Source organism: Anopheles darlingi, chromosome 2, assembly GCF_943734745.1.
Source record: "Anopheles darlingi chromosome 2, idAnoDarlMG_H_01, whole genome shotgun sequence".
NCBI classification, from domain to species: domain Eukaryota; kingdom Metazoa; phylum Arthropoda; class Insecta; order Diptera; family Culicidae; genus Anopheles; species Anopheles darlingi.
Window position 1 is genome coordinate 61,672,853 of NC_064874.1, and position 22,781 is coordinate 61,695,633.

General features: G+C 44.1%; 3 protein-coding genes across 3 annotated transcripts in view; 1 reads left to right on the forward strand and 2 right to left on the reverse strand.

Moving 5' to 3' along the window:
• The window catches only part of LOC125960180 (uncharacterized), a 60,852-nt gene that overhangs the window by 19,023 nt on the left and 19,048 nt on the right, over window positions 1–22,781 (reverse strand). The window lies entirely within an intron of this gene.
• On the reverse strand, window positions 5,842–7,218 carry LOC125960182 (fibrinogen-like protein A). Its single transcript, XM_049693421.1, has 2 exons — window positions 7,029–7,218; window positions 5,842–6,656 (listed from the first exon to the last, which is right to left on the reverse strand). The coding sequence occupies exons 1-2, from the start codon at window positions 7,152–7,154 to the stop codon at window positions 5,934–5,936; spliced, it is 849 nt and encodes a 282-aa protein (XP_049549378.1). The 5' UTR covers window positions 7,155–7,218; the 3' UTR covers window positions 5,842–5,933.
• Window positions 21,006–21,960, forward strand: LOC125960181 (angiopoietin-related protein 1-like). The gene has a single exon (XM_049693420.1). The coding sequence runs from the start codon at window positions 21,054–21,056 to the stop codon at window positions 21,912–21,914; it is 861 nt and encodes a 286-aa protein (XP_049549377.1). The 5' UTR covers window positions 21,006–21,053; the 3' UTR covers window positions 21,915–21,960.

Consider the following 22,781-nt stretch of genomic DNA (forward strand, 5'->3'; position numbering starts at 1 on the left):
GCTACTAAAAATAAAAACAATTGCTAATTCAACAAAAACTCGACTGAGCTACCTGGATAGAAACTAACAAAAGAATATTGATTTCTATGTTTCTGATGATCCAGCTGAAAGCTATGTTGTGTACCGCAAAAAGTACATTTTTGGAGACTCGCTATCCTAGATCGGATGTCATGAACGTAGTGTTCAACAAATCTTCCATAAAATACAGCCAAATATTTTTTAACAGTTTTTTTTAACATATATAATGACGCGCGAGCCGTTTGTTTATTCTTGAACAGTTTTTCTTTAATATGAAATTCAGGGAGAAAAATAAAGTGCAATGGTTTCTTCACAAAAAATCATCGATAATGAGCCTTTTTAAGCTCGAAATGAACCTTAGCACCTTCTTAAGCCCGAAAAAATTATATACTTATAAAGAGCATGATTGTACCTTCCATTAGTCGCTAAAATGCATAAATTTTCCCTCCCTTAAATGCTCACAAAAACATGCTCCAAACATGCCCACCATACCACGATGCCACGAGCTCAATGTGAACGGGTAATGTCGGCCATTTTTCGATTGTGGCCAACGATTTCAAACCGATGTCAACCAACGCAACGCACCAGCAGATGGCAGATGACCGGCAGTGTATGGGGTATAAATCCTTGCCAACAGCGCTCAACATAACAGTACAGTGCGCTCAAAATGGAACCAGGCTGCGCTTGACCTAACAGAGGTCCCCGGAAGTTCCAATCTAAACGCGAGCATCTAGCGACCGCCCGCCAAAAGGATCAAGCATCCGTCAACTGGACTCGGTGGCCAAAAGGTCAGCATGCCACCACCGGACGAACGGCCTAACGGTGCAAAATGGCGGTAAAGTCCAAAAGCCTTCAACAGGAGGAAGCTTCGGCTATTACACTTGTTTGTACACGACCGGTGCGCGTCACTGTTACTGCTACCATCTGCAGCAGTAGTAGAAGTAGTAGCAGCAGCAGCTGGCACTTGCAGGTCAATGGTTGATGGTCGATGGCCATCCGCAAACGTTTGGCGAGATTGAGATCCGCGGACAGAAACACGTTCGCTGAAGGTCCTCTGCAGCAGCTCTGCAGCTGGAGCACGGTCCGGTGCGTTGATTAGCTCATTCTTCCTGTTGGACCAACCTCGACGCACAGTCAGAAGCCAGTCGCCACTGTGGCGTAATTGAAATGTGATTCCACCGTGCCGGGTCGTGTCCTGTGTGTGTGGAGGCTTTACAGAGAGCGTCAGGAAATGGGTCCACATGCCAGAAGAAACATGATTTACTGGCCCGTTCCCGCGCCATGGACCATTGCCAACCACTTTAAAGGCTGGCCTTGGACGCGACGAAACAATATGGCTTTAAGGCTTTTTGTAGTTGTTGGAGAGCTTCGAAGTTGCTCCAAATTGAACACTAACCTGCAGCATTTGGACTTGTTTGCTGACTGAACTGACGTAACAATGACAACCTGGTGAGTGTTCCGCTTTAATCTTAAATCCATCCCAGAAGCTTATGCAAAACGCGCGAAACAAACACTCACACACACACACACACACACACACACACACACACCGGTACACCTATACACCTGTGCAGAGGTGGTAGCTGGCTTCTTCTGTTTCGTCGTCTTCGAAACCGAATGCTCTTCCATCAGCACCGCGGATATAGGGGTGCGAGAAGCGAGGCGCGAGTTATGAAAAATGAGATTTCACCTTTTCTCCATCCGGCGGAAATGAATCGAGATGAAATTGGTTTCAGCAGCTTCACGGTGGCCGGTGCTGCTGGTGGTGGCCCCCGCCAGGCCCAGGATTGGATCAAGTAACCGACCATCCGCGAATGGGCAAATTGGGAAACAATTTCATCCCGCGCACCGCTCACGGGATGCTTTCTCTTTCTCTTTCTTTCTGTTTTCCTCGGTCGCGACTTAGTGGAACGCAATTTCCATCCTGCATATGGAATGTCAGTTGTGTTGTGTTGTGTTGTGTTGCGGTTCTGCAAAAGATGCCCTGGATGCCGGGACGACGTAGCCCCAGACCCTGAATGGAGGAGCATCTTGCAAAGGCGCCGATGAGAGGAAGAGGAACCGGGTTTGGGATGGGATGGGCGGCAGCTGTCTGTCTTGCGGTAGGAGAATGAAGGCACTTTGCGCGCTTTGTTTATTCATGGAAACTTTGGTCATTGATTTATGGGGATAGACGCAAATGGTTCGTTGGTTGGGCTGTTGCTTCTGTGATAACTTCTGTGATGCCTCCGTGCTTACCATTTTTATGCTCAATTCGCGAATTTATTTAAGGTGTAGCAGAACATTACTAGTGCTCATATTTCCTTTTTTTCTCTGGTGAGACTAAACACGAACATTGAACCTGTGCTCTATCGTGCGAAAGAATTGCTTTCAACTCAGTTTTGTTTTGTGTCCAAATGAAATGAAAGTTTTGTTTAGTTTTTTGAGATTTCGTAGGTTATCATTGAAAGAAACATTTTATCTTACTTGAATGACAGCTTGAATGATTCGTGTACCGATTGCAATGTTGAACACTGATTTCAAAATTCGAAATCATGGCAAAATATAGAACGTATTTTTAGCAATTTAAGTCAATATTGATTTGTTCTTTTGCCAACTAATAACTTTTTCAAAAAATTTCTAAAGAGATTGTGTCCCTGTCCTTCGATGTTAGTAACGCATTTCTGCCTTTCGGATATCTCTTGTTAAACTCTTGGTAAAGCAATATTATTGTTTACATACGTTTGGCCCCATTTTATCTTAGAGAAATGGTCATGGGCGTTATTCTATCCATCGATATTTCAAACGCAGAGCAGGTGAGCAAGATATTATTCTGCATGTTATTTTACGTTTTTCAAAGAAGCGCAGTTATTAAATGGTTTTTGGACTGTTATGTGCTGGAACTATGTAACTTGAGGTGGTTATAAGATCCAGTACACGTTCTTATGTAAAGCGATGCTCAAAATTTTTAGAGCTTAATTATCCATTTCGTTTGGGACTTTTATAAAGAGAGATATTGCCATGTGAACTTGATCTTTGCATGAAATGATAAGAAAAAAATGTAATGAAAATAAGATAAGCCATATTACAATGGCATGTTTAATTTTTATCACAAATTAAATGCCGAATTATCGACAGATAGTGCGACAGCCCGAGTAAACTGGAAACAAAGTGATCAAACCGTAGAATGTAGCTTCTCGTCGCTATCCATTGCTTAGATAAGAGGTGACACGATTATCATGATTTAAGATTGGCTGAAAAACTAAAAATGAATAATTGTCAACCGATTCGATTTAGTAAACCGCACATATTGAGATTTCACTTTGAATCTTTTTCCCAGATTTCAGTTCAGAATTTAAATTCAATTGATGTTGGTAGATCTTAACCCATAATTACACATTGCCGTGATATAAATATCAGCCTCAATCAAGCATAAAAAAATGAATTCCTATCAAAATCGTTCATTGATCGGAGTCGTTCAATCGGAAATGTCACCTCGGTCTCATCTAGTTCTTGATCCTGGTCCGGTGTTGAACTGAATGAACCTTTTTATTCGCATTTTTTGACGTAAAAATAACTATACCCTGAACCACCGTCGCAGGATAAAAGCAACCTTCAAACACAACAACAGACACTTTCCTCGACTAGCCCGAACATTCGACAACAGTCGCCACCTTCCGTGACATATCATTTCGCTCGTACATTCACCAACCGACCTGACAAGCTGCTCGCCGTGTTGTCGTGAATGAACCGCGACGCGTATTATATGCTGGTGTAATCGTGTGACGAGCTTATGCTCTGTTTGCATCTTTTGCCTCTTGCTCCTTGCCTCGTTACTCGTCCTGTTTTTCCCCTTCATCGCCGTGCATCGTTCCGTCGCCGTTTCTGTTCGCACGTTATGTTGTCGACTCCGTCACCGCAAGGACCGTCAGGGTACGGCGCGTTTCGTTCCGTTCCGTGGGCCGCAGTGGGCCAACCACACCACCGTCAAAACCACACGCATCCCGTCGGCATCCCGTTACACTATTCGGTGTCAGAGTCAGAAGGAACAGCGCGATAACTGAATGATGAAGGGTGCCCGCGTTGCTCTATGTTAAAGGGGTTACATACACACATAAGCACACACACACACGAGCACACACACACACACACGAGCACACACACGTCACCGAGATGGACTCCGTTTGACACGGTGGATTATCATTAACAGCGTTCTCGTCTCCGCGGGAGTTCTGAGTTCTGTTTTTTTTCCATCTTCTTCTACCTCGTTCTCTGGATGGATAAAGCATAAAGAGCCGGGAAGGGGAAGGAAGATCCCGACATCATCACCTTCTTCGTCTTCTTCTTCTCTTCCGACATGTGGCGTCAGATAAGCAGAACCTTCGAAGCTCTTGCGCCGCCTGTTGATGATGTTGGTGGAATGACAGGTGGAATGTGGTGGCGATGCCAGTGGTGGGTAACAAGTTTTTCAATTCCATAAACATGCAGATAAGCAGGATTTCCGGTACCATCCGGGGGTTGGTGTGAGGGAGCACCTGACACACACCGACACACACAGACACACACACACAAACACAGACACACCTGCCGTGAGTATATTTTTGGGATGGGAACGAAAGATAAATGCCACACCAAACGCGGTCGACGGTGTTGCGGTGTTCTCGGTTCTCAGAATATGTTGAAACAACCTTAGATGATGTTCTTCGGGCCATTGTTAAGGTGTAGTAACCACGAAGGTTGTGAGTATACATGACAATGTATACAATGAGCTCCCCCATTTTCAGCGTCAGACATTGTTAGTTAGTTCCATCCACGATGCGACCACCACTACACGCGCATTGCATATGGATTCCGGTGAACAGCTTATCAACAGAAAAGATCAATATTGGTTCAGATCATCTTTGGTCTGAAGGAATATATTCCAGCAAAACTGCCTTCAGTTCTGTGCAAGTGCTTGAAAGCCGATCGGCTCAAGTAGTAGACAAACCAAATCGAACGATTGTAAATTCCATTTAAATGCACAGAAATTCGATTACTCCTTACTACACCGCATGGACCTACCGGATCTAACCTTTCCGAACTAGAGGTCTTTCGAGCGAGAAAAACTTCATTCCGTAGAACAGCATTCCAGAGCTTCCACCGCTATGGTGGTGCACACGCCGTCAAGCTCTTCACAACTGCACTTACTTCTGATTTCCGGTATCACGAGTTTATCGGCGTTTGAAGTAACTCGGTCATGGTGGTTCTGCCAACGGGGGCCACCCCGTTTTGTAAAGCGATCCGCATCCTTTGGCATAACACACTTCCAGGACTGCTCCAGGACTCTGCTCTCCGAAGCGCATCATCACTTTTACTCACTCGTTCAATGCTCCCCCCGGCTGTGATAGTGTGTGATTCGGTCGTCGTCAGTTGCACAATCAGTTCAGCGGTTTTCCAGTTTTGCAGGAAAGTTTTCTGCCATAAAGAAAGGGCATATACTTCACTCCGGGGAACTCCTGAGAAGCAGGACCATCAGGAAGTAGTCGAACGATGCGAGCACAGCGGATGGTAGCGTTGGAGCGCTCGGTGGATTATAGAGATAACTTTTAACACTCATTTCCTTCTCGGCACAGATTCCACATCTCCGTTAATGGAAAGTAAATATGCAAAATTGCCTAATGTTGTTTGCGTTCCTCTATGTTTCGGGATGATGGGGGCCTTTCCAATGATGTGCCGGTTTGAGCGATAAAAATGCGATCGCTCCCTTTATTGGAAACTAGCTGATTCGATGAATTTTCGGCTAGAGATAAGGAAGTGTTGAGATCTAGTTAATGTAAAAGACATTTTTAGAATAGATTTTGTTGAATGCACTTTTATTTCACTTTATTCATTGATTGGTTGAGCATTGTTAATTGTTCCTTGCGCTTCTATTGATGCTATTGATCCAACTAGAAACACTATTCCAACGCTCGGATCATCATTCGCGAGTAACTCAACTCTTGATTTTTGTAGCGGAAATATAACCAATACCTTGATTGTCTACCTGTCGCATTGATGTAACGCCCATTCAAATTCGTGTCACTACAATCCCAGTGCCACCATGCACCTTCGTAGCTCTTTGCACAATGTATGAAGGGCCACTCGTCATTATCCCGATCTTTGGTCGAGAACTTCGCACCCTTATTATAAAACAATATATCACCTGCAGTTCCACTATAAATTCCAAAATCCTTCAGGTCGTATTGGTCGCTCTCACTACCTATTTCGAATCCATCATACCGCGCGTACTTGTATGTTCCATTAAAGTCTTTCAATTCAATCATCAGTTCGTGCTTACGGCCTCTTGTTATCCGGTGGACCTTCTCCAGACCTAACCAGAACTCTTTGTTCAAATCACCAAATCCGTCGCGGAACTCATTCCAGCCTCGGTAAAAGTCCAGTGATCCATCGAAACGGAACTGCATAACGATCCATCCACCACCGAACTTTTCCTGCTCACAATACACTTCGAATGGTTCACTATCATTATTCAGGCGGATCAGATATGTTCCAGACACTTTCGATGGAACATCTTTGCACGGGGAAAACGGAGGTTGCTTAGGTTTCGGTGTTGTTGTAGTTGTCGTCAGGGGCCGTGGAACTTCCGTTGTCGTTGAGACACTTTTTCCCGTTGGTGTTACCTAAAATTGATTTTCCAGAACTGTAGTTAGTTGCTGCAGTTGCGGTAAGACATTCATTATCTGCCGAGTGATCTTATGTACGTTGCCGACGTCTTGATCGAGTTTGTGAAGTGCTCTTTGAACCTTCTTGTGGTTCCGATCGTGAATCTCACTTAAATTAAAAGTGATTTGACGTTCAAGTTTCCCAATTGCGTCGAACATTTCTCTATGGGTCTTATCTTCGGTAGATCTAAATTCGTGGAACTCTGAAACCAGCTGTTCGTGGCTGGATCGATGTTCTTCGATCTTGTCCTCAATCTTCTGCAGCTGCTCCTGCATGCTCTCCATCTGCTGTAATCTATGTTCCCACGCATCCAACTTTATGAGGATTACCTCTAATCCAAAACCCTGCATCCCATCCGCGACACTATTGGTATTATCTTTCCTTTCCCGATCGTATTCACTTGCTGCAACATGCAGAACTGCACACAACACAACGAAATGAAAAATTAATTTCATTTTTAAATGTCAATTCAGAAGGAAGCCTCTGAACTGTTCGGAGCGACGATTTATACTGCCTCAATTGCTGTGCCACCAATTTCTGATTTCAGTAAGAACGGAGCAATCGAGATGCAAGCATGGTTTGAGCGACAATCATAACACTGGCGGACATTCCATTTGATAAGCCATGCGGGATCACATAAATCAAGCAAGAAAGTGCTTTGTTGTTGAGTAACTGCAAAACACATGAAACATAGACTTGAAAACGGTTCTAATGGCAAATCATCCACCCAGCCGCAATGATAACCCCCGAGCCAAGGTTTGTTTTTTCGTTTGATAAGCCAATCCCAGCAATCCAATGCTAAAGCGTACTGGATGCTGCAAATGCCTTCGTTGCTAGCGATTTGAATGCTCACACCCTGCGTTGGGGTTATCTCAAGGCGGAAATAGTGGGCATTGCGCAATATAAAAGATGGTTTAAAATGACTTGAAATGAAATAAAGAAAAGAAATACTACCATGATCAAAACATAACCGGATTTTTTTGTTTATAAATAGCGGGCGTTTTTGAATTCTGTTTTTTTTGTGTTGCGTTGGAAGCACTATTACGGACGCATATGCCAAATTTCAGCTTGCCCGCTATTTATTTACGTCAAGGCAATTTTTACAATGGACGCAAAACTACATTGCTACATTTGCTTGCTACAAAAATGAAATTAAATGTTCCGACACATTAAAAATGTTACAAAAGTGTTAAGGTGACGATACTCTATCGAAAACACAGGTGCACCAGTAGTATCCGGCAATAGTTGATCGAAAATTGTAAACTGACGATAAGGGACGATAGCTGAGACCATCAACGTATCATACGGATCTGGTTCCACAAAAAAATACCTGCTTAATGGGGTATCTACTCGTTGATTCTCCATGACGATACTGCGCCATCTCATAATGCGTTGATTATTCGTGAGTTTCTCACGTCAAAAACAACACCAATACCATTCAACAACCGGCCAATTCAACGGATATCAACAAACATTTTGAAAACTCTGGGAGTTATTAACTGTTGAAAAAAAAAAGGTTGTTCGGTAGGGGAAGAAGGTGGAGAAATCCTGCGAAAAGGGTGTCAGATCATATAGTGGGGGATGACATCCTTTGTATCTGCCAAGTTTGGTGATGAACGGCCCGGGAGATTTTGCGTGACGTGTAGAGAATTATTTTTTTGAAAGATGTGATTCCTTTTCTTTTTATTTATTTTTAGATACATTTTTTCATACATGCTGCTTCATCATCTTAGATATAAAAGGTGCTAGTCTTTTGTTAGTTGATTGAGTGATGGTTTTGCGTTCAATTTGGTTTTTTTTTCAATTGTTTTCTTAGTAGAAGTTTGCTATGTACGATACTAGATGTATAGCTCTCCAGCAGCATTAAATAACCTTTGTTTTTTTTAAAGGTGCCTTCAATTTCCCCCATCAAATGTCCTGTTTGTAAACCTGTTCTAGTAGGTTCCACGGAATCCCGAGAGTCAGCAGAGGAGAGAAAGAGATCGAGAAGCAGTAAAACAAAAACGTGGAAAAATTCCAACAGTCTGGCTGCAGAGCCAACGTCGAAACGCCATTGCCCTGTCAAGTGTGGTCCTGGTTCTGTGCACTCAAACCGATTGACCTCAACACCAGACACCACCCGGCCCACCGAGTTTACCCACCATCCTGTCCGACTTCCGGACACAAAAAGACATTCGACACGATTTTAGGGTGACCTTCCCGTTTTTCGGAGAGTAACGACGACGATGTCCATTTGTCCACCACACTCCGGAACACCGAAACGCCCGAAGGACCGGGAAACCCGGTCCAGCGGCCAGCTACTCGGAAGAAGCAAACTACCACGACCACGACCAGCACAACCACCATTGCCGACACCACCGGATTGAGGAGCAGAAGGAGGAGGCCAGCCCGGAAAAACGGGTTGGCCACCGGGAAGGGAATCAACAAGGAGATAATTGATTGTGTGACAGAACCGCGCCGGACGCCAAAGGATCCGGAAGACCGACCTTCGTCTCCTCTTCCTGCACTTGCTTCCCTCTCCATGAAGTTTGTTCACCATCGTAGTTGCCCGGTTTTTGGGGAAAAATTAATCACCAACCGAAACCGAAAAAGGGAACTTTTACGAGGGAAAATTGTTTCCGCGACAGAGCGTTAACTCTCTATCTCTCTCTTTCTTTCTTTCTCTCTCTCTCTCTCTCTCTCTCTCTCTCTCTCTCTCTCTCTTTCTCCCTTGTAGGTTTGGCCCCATAACTGTCGGAAGGTGCCGAGTGTCTCTTCTGCTCCGACTCCGGAGCCTTAAACTTTGCTACACTTTTCAACACATTTGCACCACATCCTGTGGTGGTACAGGCTTCCTGCTTGGCTGCTTGCTGGCCAGCGTTTCGGTCATGTCGAGGGTCCATTGGGTTAACCCAGATCCTTCCAATTACCATTTACCCCCCCACTACAAAACCCCACCACGGCCTCGACTGCTGCCTTCATCAAGGGACCTTCGCTTGGATCGGTGGATCAGCAAGTTTATGGGAACGTTGTGTATGTGTTGTGGTGTTGAAAGCGGTCCTTGGAAGCGAAATGGACCAATGGAAGTACCATAAATTTACTTGCCACTCTCAGCTCCGCCCTGGGGTTCCGTGTCGTGTACGTCTTAACGTCTTACATCATTACTTTCATCGCGCAGTGGAACTTAAAGTCCGGACCTTCCGATCGGACTTAATTCGGCGTCACTTTCCCCACGTCCCCCTCAAATTGCACTCTAAACGCACACCTTTCGCGCGGGAGTGCCGATAAACGTCCAAAAGTTTGCTCGTCATTTCGATTGATGAATCGGGCCTTCAAATTGACACCGGGTCCTTCTCTGTAGCTTCCTCTGTCTCGACTTCTCGAACTTTTGCGCTCGTGCAGAGACGGTTGAGTAAATTAAGCCATTAAGGGCCGCCGGTTGAAGCGTGGTTCATGTGAGTGAATCTCGGCTCAGAGAGCAACCCAAGATGCTGCCTCCGGTTTATGGTGTTCTCGTAAAAATCATCGACTGTTTTATGGGACTGACAGTGCCTCCCGCTGGGGCAGCGAGGAGCTTACCCCGAGAGTAAATCTAATTTAAAAGTTTAATCCACGAACGACGGTGCAACGATGGCTCAGCCAGCCAGCTCATGACTTAAAACTTTGTGCAACAACATGTTCCCCTGAGAGTCCTCTGCCTGTCTGTGTCGTCTGTGCTCGTACCGTGGGGTGTTTGTTTCCAGCCGTAGCACATAAGGCCATATGTCAAGTGATGTTTTATGTCGCTTCCGCTAAGCCGGCACGCGGGGCAGCAACGCGTGGCGTCGCGTAGTTTTGGAGTAGTTTGTGCATCATTTTGCATCCCCCCCAAAAGCTCGCTAGTTCACGCTAAGTCCACGGTAAGTCGGTGCTGGGGTGCCAGATTACAGGTTTCCAAGTGCTTCTCGTGACTGTTCCGGTGTAATTTGTAACAGGGCGCGATACAGAGCCGGGTATTACCAACACGGTGTCAGGAGTTGTTCAACGCAACTAATCTCCCAGAGAATGTCTGTGTGCTGTGTCGTATTTGTTTTAGTGAGAATAAAGGCTGTTTCAGTTAGAATCTGGACAAACGTTTTTAATCACTGTAGGGCGCCTAATACAGATGCAACACAACACACACACACACACATTTTGCAATTTTGTTGACTGCGTTTGAATCGTAGTGGTATATTTGTTGAGTGATAAAAGTTTTCTGTTTCTTCTTTAGTGGAAAAAGGTTTCTTTATTATTAAGAAAAGGATTTTGTCCTTTATTTTTCATCCTGTGCAAGTTTGGCATAATTTAGATATCTGTTCTTATGGTATGGCATCGATTTTTCGATATCGTATGGTTCGATTTCTTAAGAAAAACTATTATTACATCAAATTGTCTGGCTATGCGTTCCATCGATTTCTATTGGACAATAATCAAAGGGAATGTTGCAGAGGTGTATAAAAACGAGCAAAAATGGGGCTGATCTTCAACAAGAAGGCAAATGAAGTGACCCACAGTAGTGTGTAAAATTTTTTGGCTAAGTCAAAGTAAAGCTTGACAATATATTTTAAAAATCTGATGAATATTTTGTATCAATGGTTTCGTTAAAGACAATTACCTACCAAAAGAAAAAAACAATAAAATAACACCATTTCGTTCTTTTTATGCCATTTCTTGGCTGAGTTATGACCTATTATTTGTGCCCAGTTTCTTACTGAAACAGGCTTTATGTCGGGAATTATCTAAATATACTTTTGTTACCAAGTTCTCATTGTCACATTATAATGATTACTGTACGATCGCTGATCGAAAGGTGAAGATGGTAAACCGCTCGAGTTGATCATCACTTCGCGGTGCAAAACAAACTCTGCGTTACATTTTACTCAACTTTATGGAGCTCATTCGGTTGTTTGCTGTCGATTGTCCATTAACAGCTTAAGGTGCGTTCGCTGAGAAAAATAAAAATGGACACCGGTTCTATCCCTTTTTACCCGAATGACAGTTGATCGAGGGTTCGAACTAATACCGATACCCGCAGCCAAGGGAATACTTTGGAACAAACATTCGCTCCGCTATGTTTGTTATGTTTTCGGTAGCTTCTACATTTTGCCAATTTTTCCTCAATCCCAACCTTACCGAGGAAGAGGATTTGCGGTTGTACATGTGGGGGCCCCAATCACTAATCCTCGTGTTGCTCCCTCGAGTTGGGGTTCCAGAGTTAAATTGAAACCAAATCCCCAATAGCAGAATTTTGGGGGAATAGCATATACCTGGAATTCATCAGTAGTCGGTGAACCTGGTCGTGCGGACTGGCGAGCATTGGGATTATGGATCGTACACACACACGCGCACAGGTACCAGATCAATCCTTTGGCCCTTGATCCCTTAGTGTTCTGTTCGATGTTATGTTTGTATGTACAGAGATAACAGAATATAGCGATGCTTCCAACAATTCCAAAAACATTGAATGGAATGTTAGCGACCTGTTCTAGAAGTTGTACAAAGCGGTTTTAACCGTTCTGAGCATAAAACCATAACCTCGCCTCGGGGTTTATTTGCAACCAAAAACCGTCATCATTATCGTGCCGGTTTCATTGATTTCATGCTTCCATTTCCCCGCCTTAAAATTCATCAAATGAAAATGCATTTGTGTAAAAGAGTGATTGTGAGCGAACGGGATGCATTCGATCGTAGCCATTCACGGGGGTCACTGGGTGCGAGCATAAACATCTAAACCACTCCCGACCGACCGACCGAAACCTATCATTAGTTTCGGGCACATCTGTTTTTATGCTCTTTAATCCTTCATTTGCTGCAAACATGGTGCAACTGCACACCTCGGAACGCGGTGAGTCCGTTGGTTGCACGCCCGCGCAACATAATTAAACTAATGCTCTCTCTCTCCCCGGGTTAGTGGTGAGGGGGGCAGGGAATTATACGATTCGTTTCGCGCATTTAACCCACTCAACGTAGGACTCACACAGCCTTATGCAGCCATTTATGCGGGAGCTCCCTAAATTACAATGAGCCAGCGAGCGAGCGAGCGAGGCCAATCCTGTGAGAATCCGGCGTGGTGTGCGGTGCCAATGCTCGTCATCAAACACAGACGCTCATTATGCAAAACGGTTAGCGTGAAGCGTAGCGGCGTTTTGTGTGGGGCCTGGTTTGGAGCGTGTTTTAGATGTTGCATTCCCCTCGCCGCTTGCACCAGAACCAGAATCTCCCTGATGGACCTGCACCGAACGGTTGCTGCGTCAGGGCCTTTTTGCGAGTGGCGAGCGAATTTTAATTTTTTCAACCACCGCGCCCCAAACCAGACAGACGGGAAAAATGTGTAAAATGTAAATGGCTAGATTTGGAAATGGCGCTGGGTCTGGCTTAGCGCCCATTATCGCGCACCCACCCCCATTTCACCCCAAAGAGTGGGTTAGTGAGGGAATGGTTATCACCGAGAATAGAGCGCATAGAAGCTGGGATTTTGCTTTGTGTGAGGGACGAGGGACAAAATAATAGAAAAAAAGGGAAGAACCATTGGATGCCATTTTGTATTTGCATGCCTGGCACGGCCTGCATGCCGTGGTATGCGGTCACTGCCGGTGCCCAATTAACAGTGGCCAACCAGGTCAATTAGCCCGCATCAACAAATGCACTGTTTCTGTGTGTTTGATTGCGTTTTGGTGTGTGCATTTCAATCAGTTGCGCAATCACATGGATAGCCGACCGAGATTAAACCATGTCGCCATGCCGGGGCGCCACTGGTGGGGAGTGTCACATTCCCAAGCGTAGACAGTGATGATGGTGGTGGTGGTGGAAATACACTATTTTTTTTTGGAGTGCGAAAAACAAACATCCGCTTTATAGTGATCCTATCTAATGAAATGCTTTATGAGCATAATCGTATGGTATCTGGAACTACTCTGATGGGATTTGTTGACCCGGAGAGGAAAATAACCCCGAGGGAGTGATTTCATTTGAATGACATTTGACTTCGAATTATAGACCAATCTGATTTATTTCGGTTATTTAGCAATAATTAAATGATCGAAATCAAGGAATATGTTTGGTATACTTTACCATTTTATCGCTTCCAATGGTGAAAATGTACGTCAGGTCGTAAAATTTGCCAATAATAAATTGAAGCATATAGCACGTCTTGGAAAACGTCGCTAAAAGTATAGAAATAAGCAATGCCGATGGTAGTCGTAGTATCGTCTACTACTGAAAGAACGAGTTTAAAAACGCTTTCACCAATGTGCATAGGGGCTTTAAACGAAGCTTGATTGTTTACCTGGCACTTCAATTAACACCAAATAACATAAAGCATCGAAACCTTGGATAGACCATTAGCGAAACCTCAGATAGAGGGGATGAAATCAATACTTTTGATGTAATGATTGTTCAAGGAAGATGGGTCACTCATTAACATATTCCATTATAACCATAGTATTGTGGCTAACATGGGGCAGAAACATTGTGGCTGGAACAATTCTATTGACTTAACCGGCCCAGGATGATTCTAATTTGTTTACTACAGGAAGATTTTGCTACAGAAAAAATAGTTATTTATTGGTTGAATACAACATTCAAACATTAACAATTAATCACTACTGTCAGTAACAAGTAATTTTGAAATAAGCGATAACCATGACCAGAAGCTGACAAAATTGGCTAACAGGAAACGTGTTGCGTTCCATCAGGACAACACCATCCTAACCTTCGTTGATTCATCAGAAACTCAGGAGGACTGGGATGGTAATTTTAATACTTTGTATTAATAGTCCAAATTTGCCCCCATGTGCGCAAAGACCTCATTGCCATACTTCATGATTGATATGAACAGATAGGATCACGAAAAGATTGTAAGAATTATTCTGGTACTATCTGTCAATTTTGTTTGAGCGAAAGTACTGGTAAACCCAAATTAAAATAGTGTAATGGTTTAAACATGTTTTTGAGCTCTACGCAAACATAATAGATAAAATCAACATTCAATCGTTGCGTCAATAACTAACCTTGGGATCATTTCGCTACACAAGTTGCAAGTGCACTTCTATCTTCAATTTTGTAATTCACAACAATCAAAAAGGTGCAAATCAGTTGTAGCTGGTTTATCATTTGTGGTTGATCCTACTGTCATTCTGTTTCATTCTGTTTCAGATGCACTGTCATTCTGTGTCAGATGCGAGTGCTTAAATATAAAAAAAAACTTTAGCAAAATTTTAAATACTATTATTTTCATATCGTAAGTTCTGCTCGAAATAAACCAATACCCTTACTCAAGCGATAAGGAAGGCATTTTAAACTGCTTTAAACCATAACTTTCGGTTAGAATCTTAACAAAAAACATGTCTTCAGAATTAATCACCTAACTTAACTAATATGAGTTAAATCGTCTGGCTACGACTTATTTAAATAACACACAGCTCACACTGTTCCAACTTTTAAAGAAAAGTAAAATTAAACCCCAATAGATTGCGATTGATTGCACTTAATTGTCTGCTCCAGTCTCCATTGCTAAATTCCAATCGCATCATTATGCCGGTTGGATTGCGAGCCGCGACCTTCCTATCCCCTTTTTGCGTTCAGTCGCGACAAAAATAACCATTTTTGCGCGCCACATAATTGGATGCAACCTGTTGAGAAATGTGATCTGCGCCGCTCTGCTCGGCCAATCGAATGAAGTTATTCAATTTCCCTGACTAGCTTGCTGGATGGAATTCTCGCACTCGCTCGCGTTCAAGCGTTCATAGCATAGCTCCTCCTTTCCCAATTTCCCATCCCCTTCCCAGGCGTGAAAAGCGGAATATGAAACAAAAGCTCGTAAATGTGGCAAACGACAAACCCGAACGATAAGTGAAGCCCTCCACATTGAAGAGCTCCATTTTATTGAAAAATCAATTCGCCTTCTCCCCCCGTTCAACGCAATACTCGAAGGGAGGTGGGAGCCACGACAAAGGGTTGGGGTTGGGGTGGTTTGAAGCGATGAAATGCTCTCAAAGCCACCAACCGGTGAACCGAATACAGCATCGAAGGTGGCTATGAACGTTGTTTTGCGCTCGACACTTGCGTTATGCTCGATGGAGCATTTTATGTTTTTCATCTTTTACTCCGGCCATTCTCTGTGGTTTTTTTTTGCTTGGCGGCATGCTTTGTGCTTCACCTTCAATGCTCCAAGTGGCGAGTCGAGTGCCGTCCTTGTGACCTTACGGGGAGTTGGTTAAACGATTTCGCCGCACAAAACGAATGTCAAACGTGATATTGTCGCGGATGGTGCATGGATGTGTCCATCGACTGCGGCTGCTGTGATGCTCACCGTTTGATCGGTGAAGGACACCAACAGACCATCACGCCGCGATGCATTACGCGTCCGAACGTCCATCGCCGCTGATGGATGTATCCGACATTGAACGCGAATCGAAGAGGTGGGTCGAGCGATGGAAAGGACCCCAGAAAAGCCGGGAAACGGGGGAGAAATCATAAATGAATCGAAAGCACACAAAACGAAAAGAATGTTCCCCCCATTCCCAGGATCGGGGTTAAACCATTTCGAGAACCATTTATCGTACGTGCTTAGCATGTGGATTGCTCTCTTACTGCACTCCTGCAGCAGCTGGTGCATTACTGAACACGGGTTGAACGTTGAGTTCTCCACGTTTGGTGTGTGTGAACCGCGAACGAGAAGCGAGTCGTTCCGATGCTACGGCACGACTGCAATCGCTATTAATTGCAGCACGTTGCCACCGTGTCGGTAGGGCAATTGATTTTAAAATCTACCGATAGATGGATAGAGCAGCGTTGTGCCAGCTACAACATCGCACAATTAAAGTTACGACCATTAAAGTAAGGAGGAGAGGCACCTCAACGCGTAATGCAAGAGCCGCAAAAGAAATGGTTTGAAATGAAAAATGAATTCGCGGTTCTTGTGAGCGAGTAGTGGCCAGTGTTGGTCACTGTTACCAGCTTCGCAGCACGAGCAGCAGCATCATACCAGCTAACGAGCGTCTAACTCATAATCGGGCATTTTCACGATCGATTACGTTCGAACACTATGGGGAATAGCACCACCTATCCTTGCCGGAACCGGATGGTCCGGAGAAGGATGATGATTGAAAGCCTTGGATTTATGTCTTCCTGCCTCCTAACGTCCCGGACCTGTCCCAGACCGAATGTCAAACGATGAAGTACGTGATAGAAAATTTAATTTTCAGTTCTCTAACATTCTCCCTCTTTTATTTGGTGTGTCTCTATCCTGCAACATATCAAAGTCCACCGAGCCCAGGATCGGAGCTGTCAACGAACTGGGTGAAAACCTTTTTCATCCTCCTGCACACACACTGACTCCAATGAAGCATCTCGAGGCAGCAACCCGTATATAGCACCTTGCCAATCCGGTCCGGTAGACAGCCGGTCCGATACCGATGCAGCAGCACCACCAGTACCGTTCAACGGAAACCGTAGGCGTACAGGTCGCCGTAGCACCGGGCCGGAGGTTGAGAATCAATCAATCATTAAATTGCTCCCAAGCACCACAAGGACAGGGGGGGGGGGGGGTGTTGGCAGCAGACCTTCGACGGCTGACGAACACTGCGTCAATGCGACGTTTCGTATGCGACCGCATTTTACACAGGTCAGGACCTCCTTCACACCAGGTACGCCCTACAACACTGACACACTTCTGGGCATCATTGATTTTCATTGATTCGATACCGCACCGAACCGATTCCGGGTCGTTCCGGGCGCATTAAGCTAGGGAACCATTGCTGTCGTGGTTCTTGTGATGTGTTCCTATTCTGTGAACTCAAGAGGTGTGCAAATGTTGTTTGGTTTCTTTTTTATGTTCGATTCCATTCCGTTGCATCACGGCTTTGACTTCGAAGCACTCGAGGAAAGCAAACATACGAACATACATTCAATGTACATTGTTTGAGCATTGAGTTAATGAGAAGGAGTGAAGTGTCGCCTTTAGTCGAGGATTGGAACAAAGGCTTTTCCCTTTTGCCGGTGTCGTAGGTCGGGCATACCGAAGGCTATCAAACAACAAAATACCGAAACATCAAAGAATCCACAGTCACAGACAAGTGAGCCCCTGATAAGCTCCATGAGGGAACAGCAGCAGGCGCTGGAGGACAAGCAGCCCACCCTCCGGGGGGGCTTATCAGTGTTTTCCGTTCGTTAGCTAACCGCCGGTGTGCTGCTGGAAGCTAATTCAAATCCGAGAATCCAAGGTTCAATATCCTCTAGCGGTTCTAGCGAGTGGTTTGCATTTCGTTAGACAATATTGACATTGCAATCGAAGCCCCACATCACGTCGATTGTCTTTTGCTCGAAGGATGGAAGAGCTTGCAAGGGGTGGGTGGGGTGGGTGGGGTGGGTTACGCACCTCATTCTTGGCTAAGCTGCTTCGAGCTTTTCTCGGAAAATACGTTCGATCGTTTCGCTTGTGCAGCAGCATAATGTGGCCGCTGCCGGCAGTTTGATTGCATTGTTAGACGAACCCTCAAAGTGTAGAATCAGGGGAGAGTGGAGGGATACAGTCGTTTGCCTGGTTGATCGATCGGCACGAAGCAACCCCACCCCCCGGGGGTCGTTGCAGCAGCAGCAGCAGAAGCAGGGCGGATTGATAAATTTTTAATCAATCAGGCAAACATGCACCGCAAAGCTAGCAGCGGAGGGGTTTAGGGGGTAGGTGGTTGCAGTTTGTGAATCGCTTTTAATGTTTTAAAGTTTGATTGCAGGGCGCAAGGGTTTTTGGTAACAGTTGGGAGATTGAACTTTCGAATGTAAACTGAATTGAGAATAATCAATCAGTGTTCATTAAAATGATTGGCGTAAGTGAATGCCTTTCAGCGTTATTTGTCTCGATACAATATTAAACGTTCTATCCGATCTGGCATGGTCTGATGACGATTTACATTTGGAGTACAGGTTGAAAGCTATACAAAGCATTAATTCATTATGTAAATTGATTGATGAAGGCAGTTTTCAAGCTTAAAAATATCCAACCCACGCACAACATCGAATCGTTTTGTTCAATTGCAATCTGTCATTTTTATATTTCTAGCTTGAAAATTCGCATGCAACAATGAATGAATGAATGAATGACAATTGCAAACAGATTTTTCATTCGTATGTCAGCGCAAGACTGAAATAGAACACTAAATCAAAGACAGTTATTACAAAAAGTACAGTTAATTCCAGCAGTCTTTCATCTAGTGGCATTTTGAAATGCTCGACCATGGTAGCAGCTTTCACAGATTGGGGACACTTATTGACCTTCTTTTTATCTCAACCACGCTTCACCACGATGGAGAACTGTCTAACATATTCTTATTGAAAGTTCTTGACTTTTTTTAACTAGTTGAGAACTCAAAAAATAGAAAACAAATCGCTTTGCTGTAATACGATAACTGGTGCTTACTGTATTAAACGCTTCATTCTACTACTTTTGTCTAATTTCCAAAAAAGAGCTCGACGTGTTTATCATTTCTTACGAACATATTAAACGAAAGATTATGCGTTCAATGTTGTATTAAGATGGCGTCAAGCGGTGCTTCATCTTCAAGCAATCTTGATCCTAAAAGATGATCTCAATAGCGCATCCGTACAACCGGGAATGACACTTTTATGAATTTAATTTGCAATAAACTCCAAAAGGTCAACCTTCACCACCACCTACCGGAAACGAACGAGGGATTTGTAACCGAAACTCCCCGCCATTCCCCAAAAGGCCAATCCGCATGACGATCAAAATCCAGACCAGAATTGCAACACTCTAGCAGCAACAATGATGGTCGCTCTTTCGCTGATAGCGCCGCGACACAAATCGAAGCAAAATTCTCATTTAATCGCGCACCGCGCCCCGCGACCCTCGCTGTATGATACGATCTTGAACTAATTAGCTTTCCTCCCCCCCTGGGCGGGGTTGAAGGTGGTGGCGATGCAACAAAATCCGATGCACCACTCCGATGCACAAACACTCCTTTGCACAGCTGATGCATTCAAATGGCGTGTGCTAATGTGTCTGTGTGTGTGTTTGTGTGCTCTTGAAATAAGCTCTCTTCCTTTTAGAGGGGGTTTAGTGGTGGGCGCCTCCATTTCGATTCAGCCAGCCAGCCAGCAAGCATGCCAGCATCGCGCCCACGCTTTCACTATCACGCTATACTTTATCGGTGCCGAAGGCGTGCAAATAAGCGGGCCAATGGTGCATCAGGCGCCAGGGCACTGCGCCACCAGCTGCAGGCAGCCAGCTACTCGGTGTGCGAGAAAAAGCATTTTCGCGATTTTCCTCGCGAAAGGAAAACATAATACCCACACAAAACCAACAGCAACGACAATGCGTCCAATGTCGTCTGGCAGCGACACGTGTGGATTGCAATCCATGTGTGTAAGTGTGTGTGTTTGTGTATGTGAGGTACATGCGATACGATAGCACTGTGAAAATACTGAATCTGCTTTTATTTCCCGGAAATGCTTGGTAGAAAAAAAGGAGTAAACTCGTACCGCTCGTCTTGCTGCTATCCAGCGTGCATTCGTGCGGGCATGTGTGTATGTTTGCAACAGTTTATTGAACAGTATACATTGCTGGAGTATTTTGAGGCTTTGTTGTTTTTCTTTATCCTTACGTCCTGCACTATGTTTGGCTATGGTGGGAGTCGAGGAAATGCATGAAAGTGAAGCTTTAGCGGTGGAAAATGATGTTAGATGAAACGAAAACGATTAGTTTTACCAATAAAACCAATAATGCGTTTTAAAGTTTTAAAATAATCTAATTACTGGTAAGATTCTGGAAAAACATCAGATCATTGAGTAGTTAAAAAAAACGTTATAATATTCCTCCCATCTACAGCTAAACACGAATTCATGTAAACATGTAAATAGATTCTTTGTTCAGTATTCAATTAGAAAGTACAATAAGCAGAGAAGTCCCACTAGTGTGCACGAAATGCATGTATGACGAGATCATCGAGGCGATGCGAAAAGATGAAAAGATGAGTGTAGTCGTGATCGAGCGGTACAACCTCCACTGACAACTTACGCGCTACAATTTACGATAAGCAGGTTGGTCAAAGAAACCGCAGCTACAACCAGTGTCGTGGTACAGATGATCATGACGCTGCTTGACGTCGGTATTCGAGACTGATAAAGTGTGGAAAAGTTGACATCATCGAACAAACTCACCGCAAACAGCTTAATGAAAAAGAACACCAAACCACCCTCACCGATTGTTCTAGAAACATTCTTACGAGAAACGATGGATATAATTTGGTATAAAACGCTCTCTCGAAGAGCATTGGATCACAGTTCCGACTCGGTCTGCAATTGGATCGTTGTTAGTGAGAGAGCTTCATACAAGCTCGGAAATGAAGCTGACCCTTTGTTTCCTATTGCTTTGTGCCGTGCTGTACGCCGTAGCAACTAACAACAGCTCGAGAACCAAGGACGAGACCCTTCGAGCACCGGCAGTGGATGGAATCAATGGATTTAGTCTGGAGCAACTTCTGACAAAACTGGATCAAATCGAACACAAGTTGATGGAGCTTCATCCCGACTATCAGAAGACAACCACAACACCGAAGCCAAAGTTACCTCCTTTTACATCGTGTAGGGATGAACCGTCTAAAGTGTCAGGAGTGTATCTTATCAGAGCTAACAACGATAGTGCACCGTTCAATGCTTATTGTGAGCAGGAGAAGTATGATGGCGGTTGGATTGTAGTGCAACATCGCTTCAACGGTTCGGTTGATTTTTATCGCAATTGGGACGAATACAGAAACGGGTTTGGTGAGTTGGACGGCGAATTCTGGCTCGGACTGGAGCGAATTCATCAACTCACGACAGCTCGCAAGCACGAATTGATCGTTGAGATCAGGGATTTTAAGGGAAAGTACCAATATATACGTTACAGTGCGTTTCAAATAGGCGGCGAGAGTGAGGCGTATGAAGTGAAAAGCCTAGGATCGTTTAGGGGCACCGCCGGTGATGGGATGGCCTATAGCCGGGGAGAGAAGTTCTCAACGAAAGATCGGGATAATGGTCCGCGAACCGATAGACATTATGCCGAACTTTTCGAAGGTGCCTGTTGGTACAGCTATTTCGGTAGTGCTTCAAATTTGAACGGACGGTACCAGCATGATGACCCAGAGAAATCGATTTGGTGGATTTATTCCAAACGCGATCAACGAAGAATAAAATACACCAGGATGATGATCCGTGAAGTGTAAGAAGCATGCTGGGCTCACTCTTCGTGCTTCAATGTAAACGGACAAACGCAGGTTATTGAAAAAAATATGAATAAAGAAATATTTTAAATGGAATTTTCAAAAAAGTTATTCTGTGTATCGCAGGGCAAGTATCCGAAATTCTCCGAAAAGCATCTGTTCGGCAAACTGCCCTTTTTGTTCGAAAAATGTCAACTAGACATTTGGCATCTACATCCTTTCCTCTTCCCAGCGACGAAAATGCATTTGATTTCTTCCTTCATTCTGCCATCCTATCCACAAGGAGACTCCTCGGTATGAATGATATCATCTACTTAAGAAGGCAAAGTACTGCTTAATAAACAATGGAAAATTATAACAATTTCAATTCAGATTTAAATTCATTGAATACTGTAATGTAGCAGTAGATTCTATGCAAATACTTTTTTAATAACTTGTATTTGCTAATAGGAATAAAATAACGATGTGCGATTTATTTCAAAACTATTCTCAAGTATCATTATTAGACCTGCACAAAGCTATGAAATATTTATATCTCTCTTAATCTGAATGCTCAGATAAGTTCCACGGCAAAGGTCAGAAAGTGTTTACTTCTTGGCCCCTTGGCACGGAGGTTATCATTGCGGGTGTTTGTATGTGCCATAGAACCATTCTCAAGTCATTACGGTGACTCATCAACAAAGCACTTTCTTGCTTGGCTTATATGAACCCACATGGCTTATCAAAAGGGAAGCCGCAACTGTTATGACTATCGCTCAAACTATGTTTGCTTTCGATCGCTTCGTTCTTATCGGAATTAGAAATTGGTGGTACAGAAACTGAGTCAGTACAAATCGACCCTTCTAACAGTTCAGAGGCTACAAACAGTTT